General features: G+C 39.1%; 1 protein-coding gene across 3 annotated transcripts in view; it reads right to left on the bottom strand.

Annotated features, from left to right (window-relative positions):
• Positions 1–19,063, bottom strand: part of LOC127434473 (phospholipid phosphatase-related protein type 5-like) — a 74,786-nt gene that overhangs the window by 10,982 nt on the left and 44,741 nt on the right. For all 3 annotated transcript variants that reach the window (XM_051687280.1, XM_051687281.1, XM_051687283.1), the window contains 2 exons: positions 15,439–15,689; positions 5,062–5,238 (listed from right to left, as the gene is read on the bottom strand). In XM_051687280.1, the coding sequence (XP_051543240.1) occupies positions 5,062–5,238; positions 15,439–15,689 (428 nt within the window). The remainder of the gene's footprint in view (positions 1–5,061; positions 5,239–15,438; positions 15,690–19,063) is intronic.

Here is a 19,063-nt window from a genome sequence, read left to right as displayed (position 1 = left end):
CTGGAAGGCTTATCAGATTTGAGCCAGTAGACAACCTCTAAGCAAACCACCTAGAACACCTTAGCATTGTGGTGGCGAGTTTTGCATGGACACTCAATCAGCGCTACTTAATATATAGTTTAAAGTAGACTTTATTCTAGTCTAATTTAATTGTTCCATTGTGCATGTTGCTGGTATCTCAGCCTCTGGTCTTGAGGATTAAACTGCTTAACCCTGCTGTGAGACCATTATGAATCGTCTCCTGTGAATATTGTTATTTATGGAAGCATTTAGCTGTTGTTTTTCTGAAGCAAATGCATGAAGAATCATGTGATTAGCTATCACGCTCAAATTATTGTAATTGCATGTGCAGAGTGTTTTATCACATAAGGAGCCCACTCTAAAATATATCAGCCTCATTTCTACCAATGTGGGTCTATGATTCGAACATGTTCTGTTTGGCTGGAGAGAAGCTGCATATATGATGGATGAATAAACTACCAACAGAATGTGACCTACTTTGGCCCCTGTTTGCTGTGTAGGAGAGCTTTTTATTAACATCAGCAGCTTTCGAAGATAAATCTGAACAAATGTAGCTCTGCAGCATGCAAGCAAATACATATTTGAATTGCAAGACTGTATACAACAAGCTGTGCAAGCCAAGCAAGGTAAGTAGGATTTATGTAAAGCTCATTCATTAGGCTCCCATGTGTTACCTGTGTTTTTATACAAGTGTATAACATCTATCTATCTATCTATCTATCTACAGTATCTATCTGCGAGTAGGAACAGAAGCAGATTAGTTCCCCTTTAAGGAACTCTGACATGCCTACTTACAAAATTACTGTTATTTCACCCACTGTGTCTACCCACTGTGACAAGATTATTCATGACTGTGTAGCACATAGTGGCTTTGTATTAAGTTTGCATGTTTTTACATTGTGTGCTCCATTCATAGTGCAGCTGCACATTTTCTTAGGATTATGTATTGTCTCCGTCCAGCTCTGTGATCAATTTCTATTATAGATGTTCTTTAAAAAGGTCATACTACATACTTTATTTTTCTTGAAGTCATGTATAATGTCAGTCAAACACAAAACAGTTGCAATTTAGGTTTACTTGATAATATTCTACCCTCTCTCTGACCCTTTGAATGAAAATGCTGTTTTTCTTACCATACCTTTAAGACTTCTATATGTAAATCTCTGTAATGATTGGCTAACTTCCACCTACTGGCATGGTTATATTGCTTGTGAGGCTGTATTGTATTGATATTCCTGAAACATCCTAGTTAAATTATTCCTGTAGCTCAACTGGTAGAGCATGGTGCTAGCAACCTCAAGATCATGGGTTTAATTCCCAGGGAACACACAATGTCTGATAAAATACAGTTACATTGAATACACTGTAAGACACTTTGGATAAAAGTGTCTCTCAAATGCATAAATTCAATGTAAAATGTAAATTATAAGAAGTTCATAAGAAGGTATCTAGCAGTAAAAGTTGATGTTTTAAGAAAAAAGATAACATCTATTCAGGAATACAAAATATGAACTTTATTTCTTAAGTTAGAAAATAAGAAGGAAATAGTAGTGAAGTAGTTAAGCTTTTATTCTTTAAAGTGTTTTGTGAATCTGACCCGTAACTCCTAAATATGAGCAATGATACTTGCCTTAGCCCACTCCGCTAATAATCCAGTGCAGTTATTAAGTTGAAAGTCAACATCCTCTAACAATCTTGCGGATTTCAAAACACAGCTACGTTCGACTCCTTACTCTCTGAACTCACATGGCACTAAATTAAAATACTCTGATATACAAGACATGAGAAACACATTGCCACACTGTTTGATGAGCACCAATACTGCCTCACCTCAGACAAATTAATTGGTGAAGTCAATCAAATAATCATTAAAGAACTCAGTGTGACAGTTCATTAAAACAGACATCAACCACTCTCTGGGACCACTCAGGATTACTGTCCTTTATCTTGTCAGGGGCTGAAATTAATTCAGAGACAAGAGTTATACAACATTTTAAACTTTTTATTAAATTCATTTTCGGATCTTTAATCTCTTGACAGAGGATGTTATTCGGAGATATGTGACATTTGCATAATTATCACCTGAAATGACACCAAAATTTGGCTAACAGGAAATGCTGTCTCTCTTATAAGGTCTAAGGTGCCACTCACACCAAACATGCCCTTGCGCTAAAAAAAAAGCTAGCACAACAAAGAGAAGAAAGCAGGTGTCTCGAAACTCATTTTTGGCAGTTGAAGTTCTTTTAGCTTGACACAGCATTTAAAAAACAACTAAACAAGTAAAAAGCAGCACAGATGGATGCAAAAATATGTTTAATGAACGAGTTTGATGGACACTAAACACTAGCTGTGTCCGAACTGTACTGCATTTGATGAAGAACATACTTTACGGCTGATAATAAAGTATGTTCTTTAGGTATGTAGATGTGTAGTTTAAATACATCCCTGCACATACTACATCTGGCAATTTGTGCTATAAATATATATATATATATATATATATATATATATATATATATATATATATATATATATGAACTTTATTTCTTAAGTTAGAAAATAAGAAGAAAATAGTAGTAGTTAAGTTTTTATTCTTTAAAGTGTTTTGTTATATATATATATATATAATACCTTAAATTGTGCAGCTTGTTGAGGAAGAATTTTTGAAGCGATCGGAATTTTCATCTGGAAAGCATCTTGTTCAGTTTTAAGTGTCATACTGTGTTTGTGTGCAAACAACTGAGTTCACACATTGTAAATCCTAAATGTCACAAAGCATATGCTGAATACCCTTCAATCATTTGAACATTGTAGCAACCTATTGCATATGTTGTAAAAATCATCATCCAGATGAAAATGCACACATCGAATAAATATCTTACCATTGTATGAATGTTCTATCAAGGTTTCTTCACTTATGTTCAGAGAGAAGTTATTCCATTGTGAAAACCTGACCTAATTAGCAGCTAACGTGAAAAATCCCGTACCCTAGCCAATGTTATTCTGCTTCGAGTGCCAGTGATCGCTACTGCCTGAGATATCTGCAAACTCAGGATGGAGTCAAGAGCTTAGGATTTGGTAAATGACATGCTCTATTTAGTGCATGTGAGGTTGGATTTCATGGATTAACTTTCATGGCTAAGATTTATCCCAAAATTTGGCATCTTTTTGGACCTCAGCATTTAGATATTCCACAAACTTGATTCCAAGTCAATCCCTACTTAAACATGTTGTCCATTTATACCTTGGGTAAATAAGCCCAAGCTCAGCCAGTGTGTTTGATTCTAGCACTTTGGAAATTGTACCTTTAAGGGGTTAGGCTCAAGAGGACACCAGCCATGGTTACCACAAACGCATTACCATCTGCTCTAAGCCCCGTGAGGAGTCCTATATCATAATGTGTCAGATGTGGGTTGTGGAATGAGGGTGAAACTATCTTCTTGCGTTTGGCAGCAGAGGTTCTTCAACACGGTTGATGGTTTGCATGAGCTTGGCTGGCCATCTAGCATGAGTGGCAGAATCTGAGTGTTTTTTGATCTAAGCTTCCCACTGGCCAATGTTACCTCCCTATTCTTGCTCTATCCTGTTATCCTTGCTCTGAACTCCAGGTTTATTTATTTATTTTTTATGCATTTTTTTTTATTTGATTTTTCCCCTTTTTCACCCAATTTGGAATGCCCAATTCCCAATGCGCTTTTAAGTCCTTGTGGTCACGTAGTGATTCGCCTCAATCCGGGTGGTGGAGGATGACTCCCAGCTGCCTCCACGTCTGAGACTGCCAACCCACGCATCTTATCACGTGGCTTATTGAGCGTGTTGCCACGGAGACATAACGCGTGTGGAGGCTTCATGCCATCCACGCTCAACTCACCGTGCACCCCACCGAGAACGAACCACATTATAGCGACCACAAGGAGGTTACCCAATGTGACTCTACCCTCCCTAGCACTCAGCACACCCTGGGATTCGTGAATGATTAGTGAACTCCAGGGGTGGTAGCCAACGTCTTTTACCACTGAGCTACCCAGGCCCCCCTGAACTCCAGGTTTGTCACTTCCATGACTGTCTTAAGTTATCATTTTACCCCAAAATGAAAGTTCCTCACACAAAGTTACTGTATGGCTTTTCAAGAACTGGAATACACCGATCAGCCACAACATTAAAACCACCTGCCTAATATTGTGTAGGTCCCCCTCGTGCCGCCAAAGCAGTGCCAACCCGCATCTCAGAATAGCATTCTGAGATGCTATTCTTCTCACCACAATTGTACAGAGCGGTTATATGAGTTACCGTAGACTTTGTCAGTTCAAACCAGTCTGGCCATTCTCTGTTGACCTCTCTCATCAACAAGGTGTTTCCATCTGCAGAACTGCCCCTCACTGGATGTTTTTTGTTTTTAGCACCATTCTGAGTAAATTCTAGAGACTGTTGTGTGTGAAAATCCCAGGAGATCAGCAGTTACAGAAATACTCAAACCAGCCCATCTGGCACCAACAATCATCCATGCGTTTATCTAATCAGCCAATCATGTGGCAGCAGTGCAGTGCATAAAATCATGCAGATATGAGTCAGGAGCTTCAGTTAATGTTCACATCAACCATTACAATTGGGAAAAATGTGATCTCAGTGATTTGGACCTTGGCATGATTGTTGGTGCCAGATGGGCTGGTTTGAATATTTCTGTAACTGCTGACCTTCTGGGATTTTCATGCACAACAGTCTCTAGAATTAACTCAAAATGGCACCAAAAACAAAAATCATCCAGTGAGGGGCAGTTCTGTGGATGGAATGCCTTGTTGATGAGAGAGGTCAACACAGAGTGGCCAGACTGGTTTGAACTGATAAAGTCTACGGTAACTCAGATAACCACTCTGTACAAATGTGTGAGAAGAATAGCATCTCAGAATGCTATTCTGAGATGCGGGTTGGCGCTGTTTTGGTGGCACAAGGGGGACCTACACAATATTAGGCAGGTAGTTTGAATGTTGTGGCTGATCGTGTATAGTGAACAAGTTAAATATATGAAATTGAAGCACTTACTAAAAAGGTGGCAATGGCAACTCCGATGATGAACCCAGCGATGACATCTGACCAGTGGTTACGGTACTCTGCCACCCTGTTTATACCCGTGAGAAAGGCCAGGCACATTAGGCCCAAAGACATAACTGGTTTAGCCAGACGAGTTCCTTTGGCTTTCACTGTAAATGTGATGTACATCTGAAACCAGAGACAAACAAAACAACACATGACTAAACTGTGATATTCAGAACAGAGAATGGACCGTTTTTACAGACAGAGTGCATTTCCACGCTTTAATTTAGAAGGGTAAATCCTACAAACTTTTTTTATTTTTACTGTTATATATATATATATATATATATATATATATTTATTTAAAGGAATAGTTCACCCAAAAAATTTAAATTCTCTCATCATTTTCTTGCCCTCATGCCATCCCAGATGTGTATGACTTTCCTTCTTCTGCTGAACACAAACAAAGATTTTTACAAGACTTTTCCAGCTCTGTTCGTCCTCACAATGCGAGTGCATGGTGGCCAGAACCTGAAGGTCTAAATATCACAAAGGCATCAGAAAAGTAATCCAAACAACTCCAGTAGTTTAATCAATGTCTTCTGAAGCGATCCAATCAGTTTTGGGTGAGAACAAACCAAAATATAACTCCCTGCACATCTTGCCATTGCAATCTCTGGGCACCATCATGATTTCAAGCTGATTACACTTCCTAGTGCTTGACGCATGCGCAGAGTGCTAGATAGCGCTATAGGAAGTGTAATCAAGCTTGAAATCACGATTGCCAAGGAGACTGCTGATGTCGAGGTATATAGTGAAAAAGGAACAAGATTTTGGTCTGTTCTTACCCAAAACTGATCGCTTCAGAAGACATTGATTAAAACACTGGAGTTGGATGGATTACTTTTATGATGCCTTTATGTGATATTTGGACCTTAAGGGTTCTGGCCACCATTCACTTGCATTGTATGGCCCTACAGAGCTGAAATATTCTTCTAAAAATCTTTGTTTGTTTTCTGCAGAAGGCATGACGGTGAGTAAATGATAAGAGAAATGTCATTGTTGGGTGAACTATCCCTTTAAGTGTACATTCAAATCACTGTACTTTGTCTTATATTACCCTGGCATTAATAAAAAAAGGTTTCAAAGAGTTTCCAAATTGTTTTCAGGCATACCTAGCAAACTTAGCCAATCATCAACTATCTTTTTAAGACCTATTAATTAAAACACGTCTTATAAACATTTCCAGAAATGTACAGTAGGCTACTTGTGATATGCAAGTCTATAATAAAGTGATAAACAATGAAAAAATAGTGATTTCGTTGTACTGATGTACAGTCCAATGCACTTGAGTAGCCTGCTGTTGTTATGGTTACCTCCTCAGATGAATGTGGGCTGCATTTCATTTAGAAGTGATCATCCCTATGCCCTATACCCTTCAAAGACTTTAACTTCCACTGTGACATTATCGGAGGACTGAAAGGTGTGGAGCTCAAAAATAAGTAATTCAGAACTCTTTTTAAGCCATTTTTATTTGAAATTCTGTTTGGAGTGACCCTACACCTATCATGATTGTTCTCCCTTCAAAGTGCCCTGTGAAGGCATCCAGTTTTAATCAGGGGGTCAGACCAACCCTAAACCCTCTGTAATTTGCACTCTTCTATACAGACTTCTGGGAGGAAATATTTGGCCTTTATAAGAATGGCAGTATATAAGCCATTGTTGAGTGTATATAAGTGTGTGCATGTACTCAGGGTGGTGTGCAGTAAACAGTTACACCACAGAGTATGTCTGTCCATCCAGAGAGAGATTTGTGTTGTGACACATTTGTGTTGTGAAAAAAGTAAGACAAATGTCTTGCATTCCTGTTGACTCATTCCACAGTATGTGTGCTACACTGAAGGTCGTTGATAATCAGCCATTACTCCTGAGGAAATGGCATACAAAGACAGTCATTGCTACCTTGTGCGAGTCTGAGACACTATAGCACTGGCTCGCTCTCCTTCTGTTTATTTCTCTATTCCTTTAAAGATCCAAAGGTCCCCATCACACTCTGACCTAATTTTATTTAGTCTCCAGAGAGAGTTGGGGTGAGTAGGCGTTTTCTGTGTCCTACAATCTCAACATGTTTGAATGTGTGTTTTTGGAGGAGAAACCACACAGAACTTGTCTCTAAGGAGACTCAAGGCTCCTAAAATGAAACATAAATTATTTGCGGTGAATGCCACAAAAAATGGCTTAGAGGTTTCTTCAGCCTGCTGTTTTAAAGGGAATATTTCATTTACAGTGCAATGGCGTTAATAAATGGATTGTTAATTTAATAACATTTTTACAGGAATGTCTGTGAATGTGTACAATGGGAGTCTATGGGGCAGGGCAACTACAGAAATATTAATATTAAACTAAATAGGGCATTTTGCCACCCACACAGTCCTTTCAAGGAAAGGCAGTGTATAGTGCCTCACTTTAAAGCTTTAAAAATTACATGTATAGCTGAAACAGGTATGCAGGTAACTAAATATAAGTGCAAACAATTTAGTGTTTTACACAATTATGTTCATGGCTTTTATGTGTCCTACATTCTTCACCCATGGTTTAGTTACTGATTGAGTCGTCAGTCATCTCCTTTTGGGGCATCTGTCAAAAATCATGTACAATGGTCTCTTGATCTCAGGTCAAGGGCAGAGCTTATGGACTGCCTGAGGGCTTCAGAGAGTAAGTTGCCAAAATATAAATTTTACACACTGTTGCACAGCAGTGAAATTTTTCCTGGAGAGATACTGTATGTCCTTCCTCCTGGGTAGATTGGCCATCGGCTGTGATATACTTTGATTTACATCATCTGATGCTGTAAAAAGCCCTTTGAACTTTATTTGTGACAGCCATAGTGATTCAGATTTGGAAATGCCACGTTAAAAGATCAACCACTTTATCAAACACTCAGTTTGCCTAAATGGTTTTTTGGAGTGAAAACTACAGCTTTTTTAACTCAGTCAACATAAAATCAAAATTGACCCAATTTCCTTTCGAAATACACATGCCAGTCATATTGTGTACAACTGATCAGTGCATGTTATTCCAAAGAATAAATTACTTAAATAAAAGTGTTTGTCTTTGTAAATGTAATAACTTGCTCCACCTCTGAAATGACATAACTTTTAGGCTGAGGTCACCAATCCCTCTTATTTTTAAACACAATCCAATCAATTTCCACTGGAAAATCAATACCCGCCAGAGGCAGCGCTAGAGGTGGGCTTACTGGGCTTCAGCACCAAATGTTTTTGGAAAAGCCCTGAATGTTTTTGTAACCTTATAATCATCACAAAGTTTCCATGTGCATAGTAAAATAAAATCCTTTAGAACCGTAATTCCACTCACAGCGCATCAAAAAGTGTCTCCTTTTACGTTTATTCATTCCTGTTAGGAACCGCCCACTCAGACAAGAAGTGCTGCCTGACATGTAAACTGGCCAATCATCGATAATACGATCCAGCCAATGAGATTTGAACTTTTAGATGTAATTACTTCGATTGCTTAGAAAAATCTAACAAACTTTTTATTCTTCAGATACAAGCTAAAACAATGACTGACATGATTGTTTGATCTACTTATTTGTTTGGAGAAGCACGTCCATTCAAAGACACCTTGCAGGAAGCCGAAAATTCAAAGCTTCCTGACAAAGTAAAGCAAATTCTATACAGTAGTCAGATTTGTTTGCACTCCTCGTGTCTACATTAATATTGAACATTCAGGGATACCATGATTTATTCAGGGTTTTAATCATCAGGACCCAACTTGACTAACAGCCCGGTATGAAATATTCTCTCCCAGCGGAATGGGATTTCTCACGGGCCCGATGCACATCTGGAATGGCATTACAGATGAAAGAGAAAGCTAAACCGAGCCAGATGCTCATTACTTGATTTTTGGATTGTGTCCTTCATAGTCTCATACCTGTGAGGGACGTCTCACACCAAAACAGGTCATTGTGGCTAATTAACTTACTAATAGTAAGGTGAAAAATTAAGAGAGGCCATGAAAGTGATTATAATGTGGCCATTAATATATGTAAAAGAGCTGAAACGAATGGGGGGGGGGGGGGGGGGGGGGGTGTTGACTTGGCTCATATCGAAATTGATTTGTTTAATTTAATATAGCTACATAATTAAGTGTAATTTCAGGGTTTTCTAGATTTTTTTGCCAATGTTGCAGTGTAACAATTTATTGAAATAAAATAAAAATACAGCTGTTCAATTGTTAGTTCATGTTCGTTCATTGTGCATTAATTAATGTTATCTAATACAACTTTTGATTTAAAAAATGTAGTAGTACTGTATATGTTTTAATTTACATTAACTAAGATTAATAAATGCTGCAAAAGTATTGTTCATTGGTAGTTCATGTTAAGTAATGTTGTTAACTAATGTTAACAAATGGAACCTTATTGTAAAGAGTTATCGTAAAAGTAAAAGATGGATCTTTGAATTTTAAGAGTAGATATGGGGATCACTCAAATGATGATCACAATTTATTGTAAAATCAATATTTTTTTCCCAGCCCTATTACTTATAGTTGTCTTTGCATATTGTGACAAGGAGGAGGGCGGGGCCGTGACTACGCACATCCGCGAGGGGAGGGGGGGCTCACTGCCGGCCGCCTGGAGGGGCGTTCCGTCTGCCAGGGGTCGGAGGACTGGCTCTGGTCTGCCCGGGGAGGAGCGGCTGTTGTCCGCCAGAGGGTGGAGGAGTGATCGAGGATCAGGCGACGGCATGTCTGGGAGCTGGCGAGTAAGTTCATCCTCTCTCTCCTCTCTCTCCCTCACTGTCGCTCCGTGTTGGCCTTTCCCTCTCCTCTTTTTGTTGTTTTGTTTTTCCCTCCCCTTGTCTACCTCCCAGGTCACGGAAGGCGGGGGCCGGAAGGGCAGCAACGTCACTCGTTATTATACGATGGAGTAACGCCTGTTTCCCAAACCAGCTTGTAGATCGCTTGTTATAAAGTAGAACTTAAGTGCTACCTTCCGGAAGCTGTCTGGTCCAAATTGGTGCTGATCACTTTGGCCATGGCCAGTATGTCTAGGAGTCTGTCTTCTCAACATGAAAATAATGTGGAAATACTAACAAACATGGAAGTTGTTTGTAACCTTGTTGAGGTGCCGAAATATATGAACTATTACAAAATTTAAAAAAAGAAATAATGATGGCTTTAGTAAGATGGAGATTCAGATGTATTGATGCTAAATCATAGAGATTAATTAAAGTGACGCAATAAATGCATGTAATGTGAATGCACGTGATGTGAAAATTGTATTACTTTGGCTGGAAACTGAACAAATGCACATATAACAGAATTAAAATGACGGGCATCAGTACTGAACTACTTATAGACCTATCTAAATATTAATAGATTATCTGGTTAGACTTCAAGGCACAGGACAGATTTAACCCCTAATGAGGCACTGTGCACTTATGCCATTATGCAGCATGCAATTTGTACTGCCTTGTAAAAAGACTAAGGTGAGCCTATTTGAACCAGCCACTGGAGGAAGGAAGAAGAGGAGGAGGAAGAGAGAGAGAGGGAATCTCTCATTGCACACATAATCTCCTATGTTAATCAATCATTTACTTTGGCCAATTTATTTAAGTTTTAAACTGCATGGTCATATTACTCACATATGTCTTCTTAAATAATCTGTTTAATAAGAACATATTGTCTTTCTATTGCCATTACAATTATGCTTATCAAAGAAGGCTAATATAACATTATCAGAATCAGAATCAGCTTTATTGCCAAGTATGCCTACACATACAAGGGATTTGTCTTGGTGACAGGAGCTTCCAGTGTACAACAATATAAAAATAATACAAAAACAGCAGCAAGACATACATAATAATAATAATAAAAAAATTAAAAAAAAACTAATTATACACATACGTACACACATACACATGGTGCAAATCTAATACAATCTGTTATCTGTTATGTACAGTGCAAATGTATTTTTGTTTTTTTTTTCTCGAGAGGAATGAAATGGCAGAAGAGGTTGGATGTGTTGGATAAATATAAGAAAGACTAAACTGTGTATTGCACATAGTTATTATGCATAATAGTTATTGCTCAATGGGGCAATTTAACTGTTCATGAGATGGATAGCCTGAGGGAAAAAACTGTTCCTGTGCCTGACGGTTCTGGTGCTCAGAGCTCTGAAGCGTCGGCCAGAAGGCAACAGTTCAAAAATGTAGTGGGCAGGGTGAGTGGGGTCCAGAGTGATTTTTCCAGCCTTTTTCCTCACTCTGGAAGTGTATAGTTCTTGAAGGGGGGGCAGGGGGCAACCAATAATCCTCTCAGCAGTCCGAACTGTCCTTTGTAGTCTTCTGATGTCTGATTTCATAGCTGAACCAAACCAGACAGTTATTGAAGTGCAGAGGAAAGACTCAATGACCGCTGAGTAGAACTGTATCAGCAACGCCTGTGGCAGGTTGAATTTCCTCAGCTGGCGAAGGAAGTACAACCTCTGCTGGGCCTTTTTCACAATGGAGTCAATGTGGGTCTCCCACTTCAGGTCCTGTGAAATGGTAGTGCCCAGGAATCTGAATGACTCCACTGCTGCCACAGTGCTGTTTAGAATGGTGAGGGGGGACCAGTGTTGGGGTGTTTCTCCTAAAGTCCACAATGATTTCCACCGTTTTGAGTGTGTTCAGCTCAAGGTTGTTTTGACTGCACCAGACAGACAGCTGTTCAACCTCCCTTCTGTATGCAGACTCATCGTCATCTCGGATGAGGCCGATGACAGTGGTGTCGTCTGCAAACTTCAGGAGCTTGACAGAGGGGTCCTTGGCGATGCAGTCATTGGTAGAGGGAGAAGAGTAGTGGGGAGAGCACACATCCCTGGGGGGCACCATTGCTGAATGTACAGGTGCTAGAAGGGAGTTTCCCCTGTCTCACAAGCTGCTGCCTGTTGTTGGTCCACCACAGGGTTGGGGGTAGGAGTCCTGTAATTTGTGAGTTGTTTCATGCCACTCCACACTGATGCAGGGTCATTAGCTGAAAAAAAAATTTCAGCTTCTCAGAGTATCTTCTTTTAGCCACTCTGATTTCCTTGTTCAGTGTGTTCCTGGCCTGATTGTACAAGACTTTATCCCCACCCCTGTAAGCATCCTCTTTGGCCTGACGAAGCTGCCTGAGCTCTACTGTAAACCACGGTTTGTCATTGTTGAACTTTAAATAAGTCCTAGTAGGAATGCACATATCCTCACAGAAACAGATATATGATGTAACATTATCTGTGAGCTCATCCAGGTCTGTGGCTGCAGCCTCAAAAACACTCCAATCCGTGCAATCAAAGCAGGCTTGTAGCTCCCGCTCTGCTTCATTGGTCCATCTCTTTACAGTCCATACTACTGGTTTGGTTGATTTTAATTTCTGCCTGTAGGTTGGAAGAAGATGAACCAGACAGTGAATAAAGAGTCCCAAATCTGCTCTAGGGACAGAGCAATATGCATCCTTTATTGTTGTGTAGCAATGATCCAGTATGTTCCTGTCTCTGGTGGGGCATGTGATGTGCTGTTTGTATTTGGGCAGTTCACGTGTGAGATTTTCTTTGTTAAAATCCCCAAGAATAATAATAACTGAGTCTGGGTATTGTTGTTCCGTGTCTATGATTTGATCAGCCAGCTGTTGCAGCGCTGTGTTCAAACGTGCGTTTGGTGCGATATACACACTCACTAGAATAAACTTGGAAAACTCCCGCGGCGAGTAGAAAGGCTTACATTTAATAAAGAGCGCTTCCAAATTAGGACAGCACATCCTCTTTAACGTTGTTACATCTGTACACCAACTTTCATTGATATAAAAGCATGTTCCACCACCTCTCGTTTTCCCCGTTAACTCCACGATGCGATCTGCTCTGAACAGCTGGAAGCCCAGCAGATGTAACGCGCTGTCCGGAATGGCTTCACTCAGTCAGGTTTCTGTGAAGCACAAGGCAGCAGAGGTTGAAAAGTCCTTGTTTGTGCGGGTGAGGAGATGTAGTTCGTCCATTTTGTTAGAAAGAGAGCGGAGATTCGCTAAGTGAATACTCGGCAGCGCTGTTCGAAACCCATGCCGACGGAGTTTGACCAGCGCACCGGCTTGTCCCCCTCGCCTGCGTCTCTTGAACAGCAGAGCTGCACCTCCAACTAAAATGTCTAGCAAAACGTCTGAATATTCGAAAACTGGGAAAAGATTGTCTGGTATATGCTGTTGAATGTTCAGCAGTTCATCTCTGTTAAAACGGACTGGAAAAAGATTTCTAAACACAGGACAAACAAACAAAAACAACAAAAGAACTGTATATTACGTGTCTTGTAAATTTAGACCTATGATTTCAATGCAGTTTTTTAAAACACTTTTTTATCCTCTGAAATAGTTTACAATGGCATTCCAAAGATCAAAATATATTTATACAATTTATTAAATGTCCCATTGTCTTTTAAGTTTAAAGCTCTCATTGATTTACAAACGTTTTTACGAACAACTTCGGTAATGATGCTTTTGGGAAATGCGCTTTAGAGATTAAGTACTACTTAAGTGCTACTAACTGTAACGAGGAGGAGGGCATGGTCAGGCCGTGATGGAGCACGGCCGGCGCAGAATCAGCTGATCAGTGGGAGAGCGAGATAAGGGGCGGCCGGAGGCGCCGGTGTGAGAGAGAGACGCACGCGGCCACACAGCATGTTTGTTTATGTTGGTTTTAAGTTGAGTTTGACATTAAAAATGTATGTTGATTGTTCAGACAGTTCCCGCCGCCTCCTTGCCCATCCTTTATGTGTTCCACTAACGTTCTACTTAGTGCTTCGGGAAACCCAGCCATTGTCACTTATAATGATGAAAATATTTTTTTATACTGTGTTTTCATGTTAATCCTAACTCTTATTTCCTTTCTCATCTGCTGCACTTACTGTGTGGATTGTAAAGGGTGACAGCAGCGTTCTTGGGTAAAATAAGACTCCCGATTTTCCCTGTTGCACATTCCTAGAAAAAAAAAAAAAAAACTCTTTGCCACAAACGATAGTGTTCATGCAATACTTCTTTGTGCCATATCTGTGCTCTGTCAGGCTATGGACAGAATCCAAATGAAGCACCCGTGACTTTGCATTTGCATTTCAAAAGCAGCACTGTGTGGTGCAATCTCCCCTAGATGCACTCGAGATAAGCGTGCTCCGTGAAGATCACTCTAAGATGCTAAGATATACATATCAATGCACTGGCCATTAAAAATGTAAAACTGCTGAACACAATGGGATGAAAAAGGGGTACTTGTTGTAAGAGGAGCAGCGTTAACCACCATAAACCTGCGGCATCTAAAAAACAGCAGAGCTCAAAGTCAAAACCAGAGCAGCAAAGGACGTGCTCTGAAAATCTCTTTTTTTTGGAATTTGTAAGCTCTATCAAGTACTGATAGGGTCCATTACAGTGTATATGTTATACGTATAAGAAATTAATATAAAGTAACTAGATTTTTACATATTATTAAGAAAATGTTGTCATTTTTGTCACCCATTTTATTGTTCAGCAGGCAAAAATGTTTATTTAAAAAAAGTAACAGGCACACCTCTCCTCAACAAGCCAAAAGATTCAAGGGTACCATTCATATACTTAGCATAAACAGTGCAGGATATAGAGTTAGGAGTTTGTTTAAATCCCTAAGCCTATTATGGGAAATAGCAAGAAACACCACAAATTGCATTACAAATAACAATATTTTTAACTTCCATAATGTGACATATTTATGAGTGACAGAACATTCTGCAGGAAATATTTTATATTGTAAGGATTTCCATTGGATGGAAACATGATAGGGGCTGCTCAGACCAAATGCGTTTGTGCATCCGTACGCACTTTTCAATTGTTTTCTAATGAAAATATGCATTTGACGGAGGTGTTTGACGCGATTTTTTAGCATCGTGTCAAGATAAAAAGGACACCAACTGTTAAAGGTGCATCTTGAGACACTTGCATTCTTCTCTATTCGTGGAGCTGTGTCTAGCATTTTTTAGAATGTGTTTGGTGTGAACTTAGGCTATGCTATTATTAGTCAGTATTACTTTTCCCTACATGTGTGACCTCGGTTATGTCAGCAGAAATTTCATTTCAGAAGTGGAGAAAGTTACTATTCTTTGATGAAAGGCAATAAAAATTTGTTTTTGCTCTCGCTCTTTAGAATAGCATACACTAATGGATCGTATACATTAATCCCAGGGACATTGATTAAAAAAGCACAACGGGTCAATGATAATTTCATGTTGTAATTTCAAGTGCATGTGTATTAAGCTGTACTTCTTGTAATTAACTATAACCTGGACTCAGTTTAGAGGAGGAACTATATTTAAAGATTAATTGGTTACTCACAGCCAGATAAACGGCAGCGTACACGCTGAGAGCCGCCTCTTTGGAAGGGAAAGTCTTGCGGGCGTGCAGGATATCGTCCTCATTTCCGGTACAGGCTTCCTGATGGCTGATATAACGCAGAGACTGCTGGCACCCCAGAGCCGTGTAGTTGGGCTTACACACTGTCAGGAAATGTGGGGCAAGGTTCCCCGTCACGACCTGACCGGCGTTCACGAAGATGTCCGTGGTGAAAAGGCCAAACATGTACACACCTGTGGAGAAAAGAAATGGGGTGCACAGATTTCAGTAAATATAAGTACACACTATAGTGGTCAACCAATATATCGATCAAACCGAATATTCTGACAATAATTGGTATCAGCATTTGTCTATATTCATGCCTGCTGGTCCGAATAACAAAAAAATAACAACCATGATAACATATAATGCACATTGTCTGTTTTCAATTATTTTTTTGAATTTTTCTTAAGGAATTTTGAGCAATAGTTTGCACAATTAATGTTCATTTAACAGCAGTTTTGTTTATACCTCATTTAATTGTATTAGTGCATGGTTCTCTAGAATACTTGATTCTGACTGGTCAACTGCAGCATTGTGCAGTTAAATATTTGTGTATAATGACTACTAAATTATATAATTGTGAGTTGTCCCAGGCCACCAATTTCTTAAATAGCTGTGCTACTTGTATGTCTCTCATATCACTCCACAGCATCTTTCTTCTCACATAACAAAATAATTTAAACTTAAATCAATACTTCTGTCACAGTCTGTCTCCCTTATGCTCTTCAAGGACTCTTATTTTGAAGTTTTCCCCTGGACTACATCTCCCATAGTTCACTGCCCTCATCACTTCCATCTGTTCCTCATCATCCTCACCTGTATTCCATTCCCTCATTTAGCTCATTGTGTATATATACCCTCTAGTTTTGTTCATTCAAGGGTCAGTCCTTGAAGTGTTATGTTGTTATTTTGTGATGGTAAGCGTAATAGTTTGTTCCACTCCTGCGTTTACTATTAAAATATTGAAAAGTATCTACTCCTGCATCTCTTCTCTTCCTATCCACTCCAAGAACCCAACGTCACAACTTCATGTCCATTTATTTATGTACTGTATATAGTAAGGTGACACTGATCAACCTGTTGGGGTTTATTCTGTGATATTAAAGAGCTGACAGTACAGTACATTATCTATTACAAATATAATATACTGTATATCAGGATTATAATCAGCCATTGGCCACTATGCACTCTATATATAACCACTGGCCATTCAAAAACCCATATCAGTTGATGAATATTATACACACTTTGTTTGATATTAAAATTCACTGCTTATGACATTAAAAGTATGTCCTTTAAAGAGAATTCTTAAGGTGGGGATTAAAATATGTATTTGACAAACAGGCCTGGAAAATTGGTTAAATTATCCAGAAGCCATGCTTGGCCTGTTTATATGGGCTCTGTTAGTACAGGGTGCAGAGAACCCAAATTTCCTGCTTAAGCATATTAAGGCGAGGGATACGATAAAAGATTAGGTGATCTCCACAATGGCACTCATCTCGCTGCTGAGCTGTGATGACACAGAGAAGCTAATGTTCTGAGCTGATGAGGTAATAACCAAATCTCATATAACTGAACTTGAGTATTTCTTGTTGCTGCTCTGTAAACTAAACCTTAATACCACAAGGAAAAGAGCTAATACACTCACATTACAGTTGAACCCCACAGGCCACAGGGTTCATAGATTATTTGGGACCAGAATGATCTGAATGCTTATGGGGCTTATCTCCAAACTGCTCCAGTGAAGTTTAAGACTATCTCCAGGCTGTTGTTCATTTGCTTTGTTCTGAAAAAGGGACTACATTCTTACGATGTTGCATTTTTTCCTCGGTTCGGTTCGCTTTCAGGAGGCAACATTTTAAAACAGACCACATTTTTTAACAAATGTCTAGAGCTGTCAGTCGATTAAAATATTTAATTGCGACTAACAGATTTTGAAAGTTCTTAAAGTTAACTACTTATTTTCCTTTTAAAACGCATTTAGTATATAACAATAATGCTTTATCAACATTTTCCAAACAAAGTATTCCACAGTATAAAGATAGACATGCACTAAAATAGCACCAATTTGAGTAACATTAAACGTTTTCCAAAGTCTAAGTGGGAGGTTGACTAATTGAAATATGTAGTCCCCCTAGTTTGCATTTTCATTGCAATAAATCTCTTAAACCCTCATCCTCCATTATATTAATCGTGGTTATCCACATGATCATCATTCTGCAATGAACGTCTTGTTTTGCTTTTAGCACTGGCATTGCACACGTAAGGATACTTCATCAAAATTGTCCAGTAAAGAAGCACAACGCTACGCTGGGGAAATGCTGATGTTTCACTCCAGCGAGTCATGTGAATGCAGCTTTTCACAGATCCCATCTGGGTTTTTTGTAAAAAAAAAAAATATGGTTTCTCCGTCACTTGATTATTGACATGGAATCACTGTTTGTGTGTTTGATGTGCACATCAGTGTCATTACCCCAAGCAGACACATAGCAAAGGTTCCGCCCTATTCCAACCAGTGTTTTGAACTCACACGGAGCTAAATAAAACATCAGAATCTAATGTGAAATTGGTAAATGCATTGTTCACGTAAAAAATAAAATAAATTAAGGCGTTAAGCATTTTAAAATAATCGCATGCATTAACATGTTAATTTTTACAGCTCTATAAAAGTCATATGAACAAACTGTTCCCTCACTGGTCAGAATGTTTATGTTCCAGGGTTTAGCTCATTGTGGAATTTCCAAATTTGAAAATGGATGTAAAATTTCTGCATTCTTATCCTGGCTTTCATTCTGTTTATTTCTATTTATCAGTTTGAGCGGGAATCAAGGCTGCATCTGGAAAACAATATAGCTCTCTTTTAACACTGCACTTTTAGGTGCTAACTGCAGTATGTTTGCATCATCAATGCAAGCGCCACAGAAGCACAACTGTAAGTACTAGTGGCAGCTGTTTACCACTGTAGCTAGATAACAACAGAGACTATTTAGCCCGAGACAGAAACTGCCGATTTTCTTAGATCTTAATCTTAACCAACCATTTTAGAGATTTCGGTCTTTTCCCATTCAAGTAGATAGGAGTTGTACTTTTATGCCACTTGTATCCATTAATAATAGCTGCCAGGGAGCGTTCCAAGATGGCTGCCGAGTGGACTGACTTGCATTTTAAGGGTCTTTGATAACAACCAGTTTCACTGTTAATTAAATGACTTGTGTCTTTGGATTTACCACCAAAACTTTACAGGCACAGAACATGCATTTGTTAGTTTTTGCTGATTAATCAATACAGTTATTGCCAAAACTCAACAACAAGTTCACTGATAGTTGGCCTTTATGGGTGTTTTAATAACACTTGATTGTATACCCAAATACCAGACATTTATTCTTGTATTTATTTTTGTAGCCACCGTGTGTAGGCCGCCCCATCACAGTTAGAAAATACTAAGAAAATGTGTTTATACAGTACATCCAATTACGCACCCCAGTCAGAAAGACGCAAGGAGGAGCTTGAAGAACTGTTAACTGAAATTATGATGGACACATCAAAAAAAATATTGCAGTAATGT

Source organism: Myxocyprinus asiaticus, chromosome 44, assembly GCF_019703515.2.
Source record: "Myxocyprinus asiaticus isolate MX2 ecotype Aquarium Trade chromosome 44, UBuf_Myxa_2, whole genome shotgun sequence".
Taxonomy (NCBI): domain Eukaryota; kingdom Metazoa; phylum Chordata; class Actinopteri; order Cypriniformes; family Catostomidae; genus Myxocyprinus; species Myxocyprinus asiaticus.
This window is presented reverse-complemented; position numbering and strand designations above follow the sequence as displayed.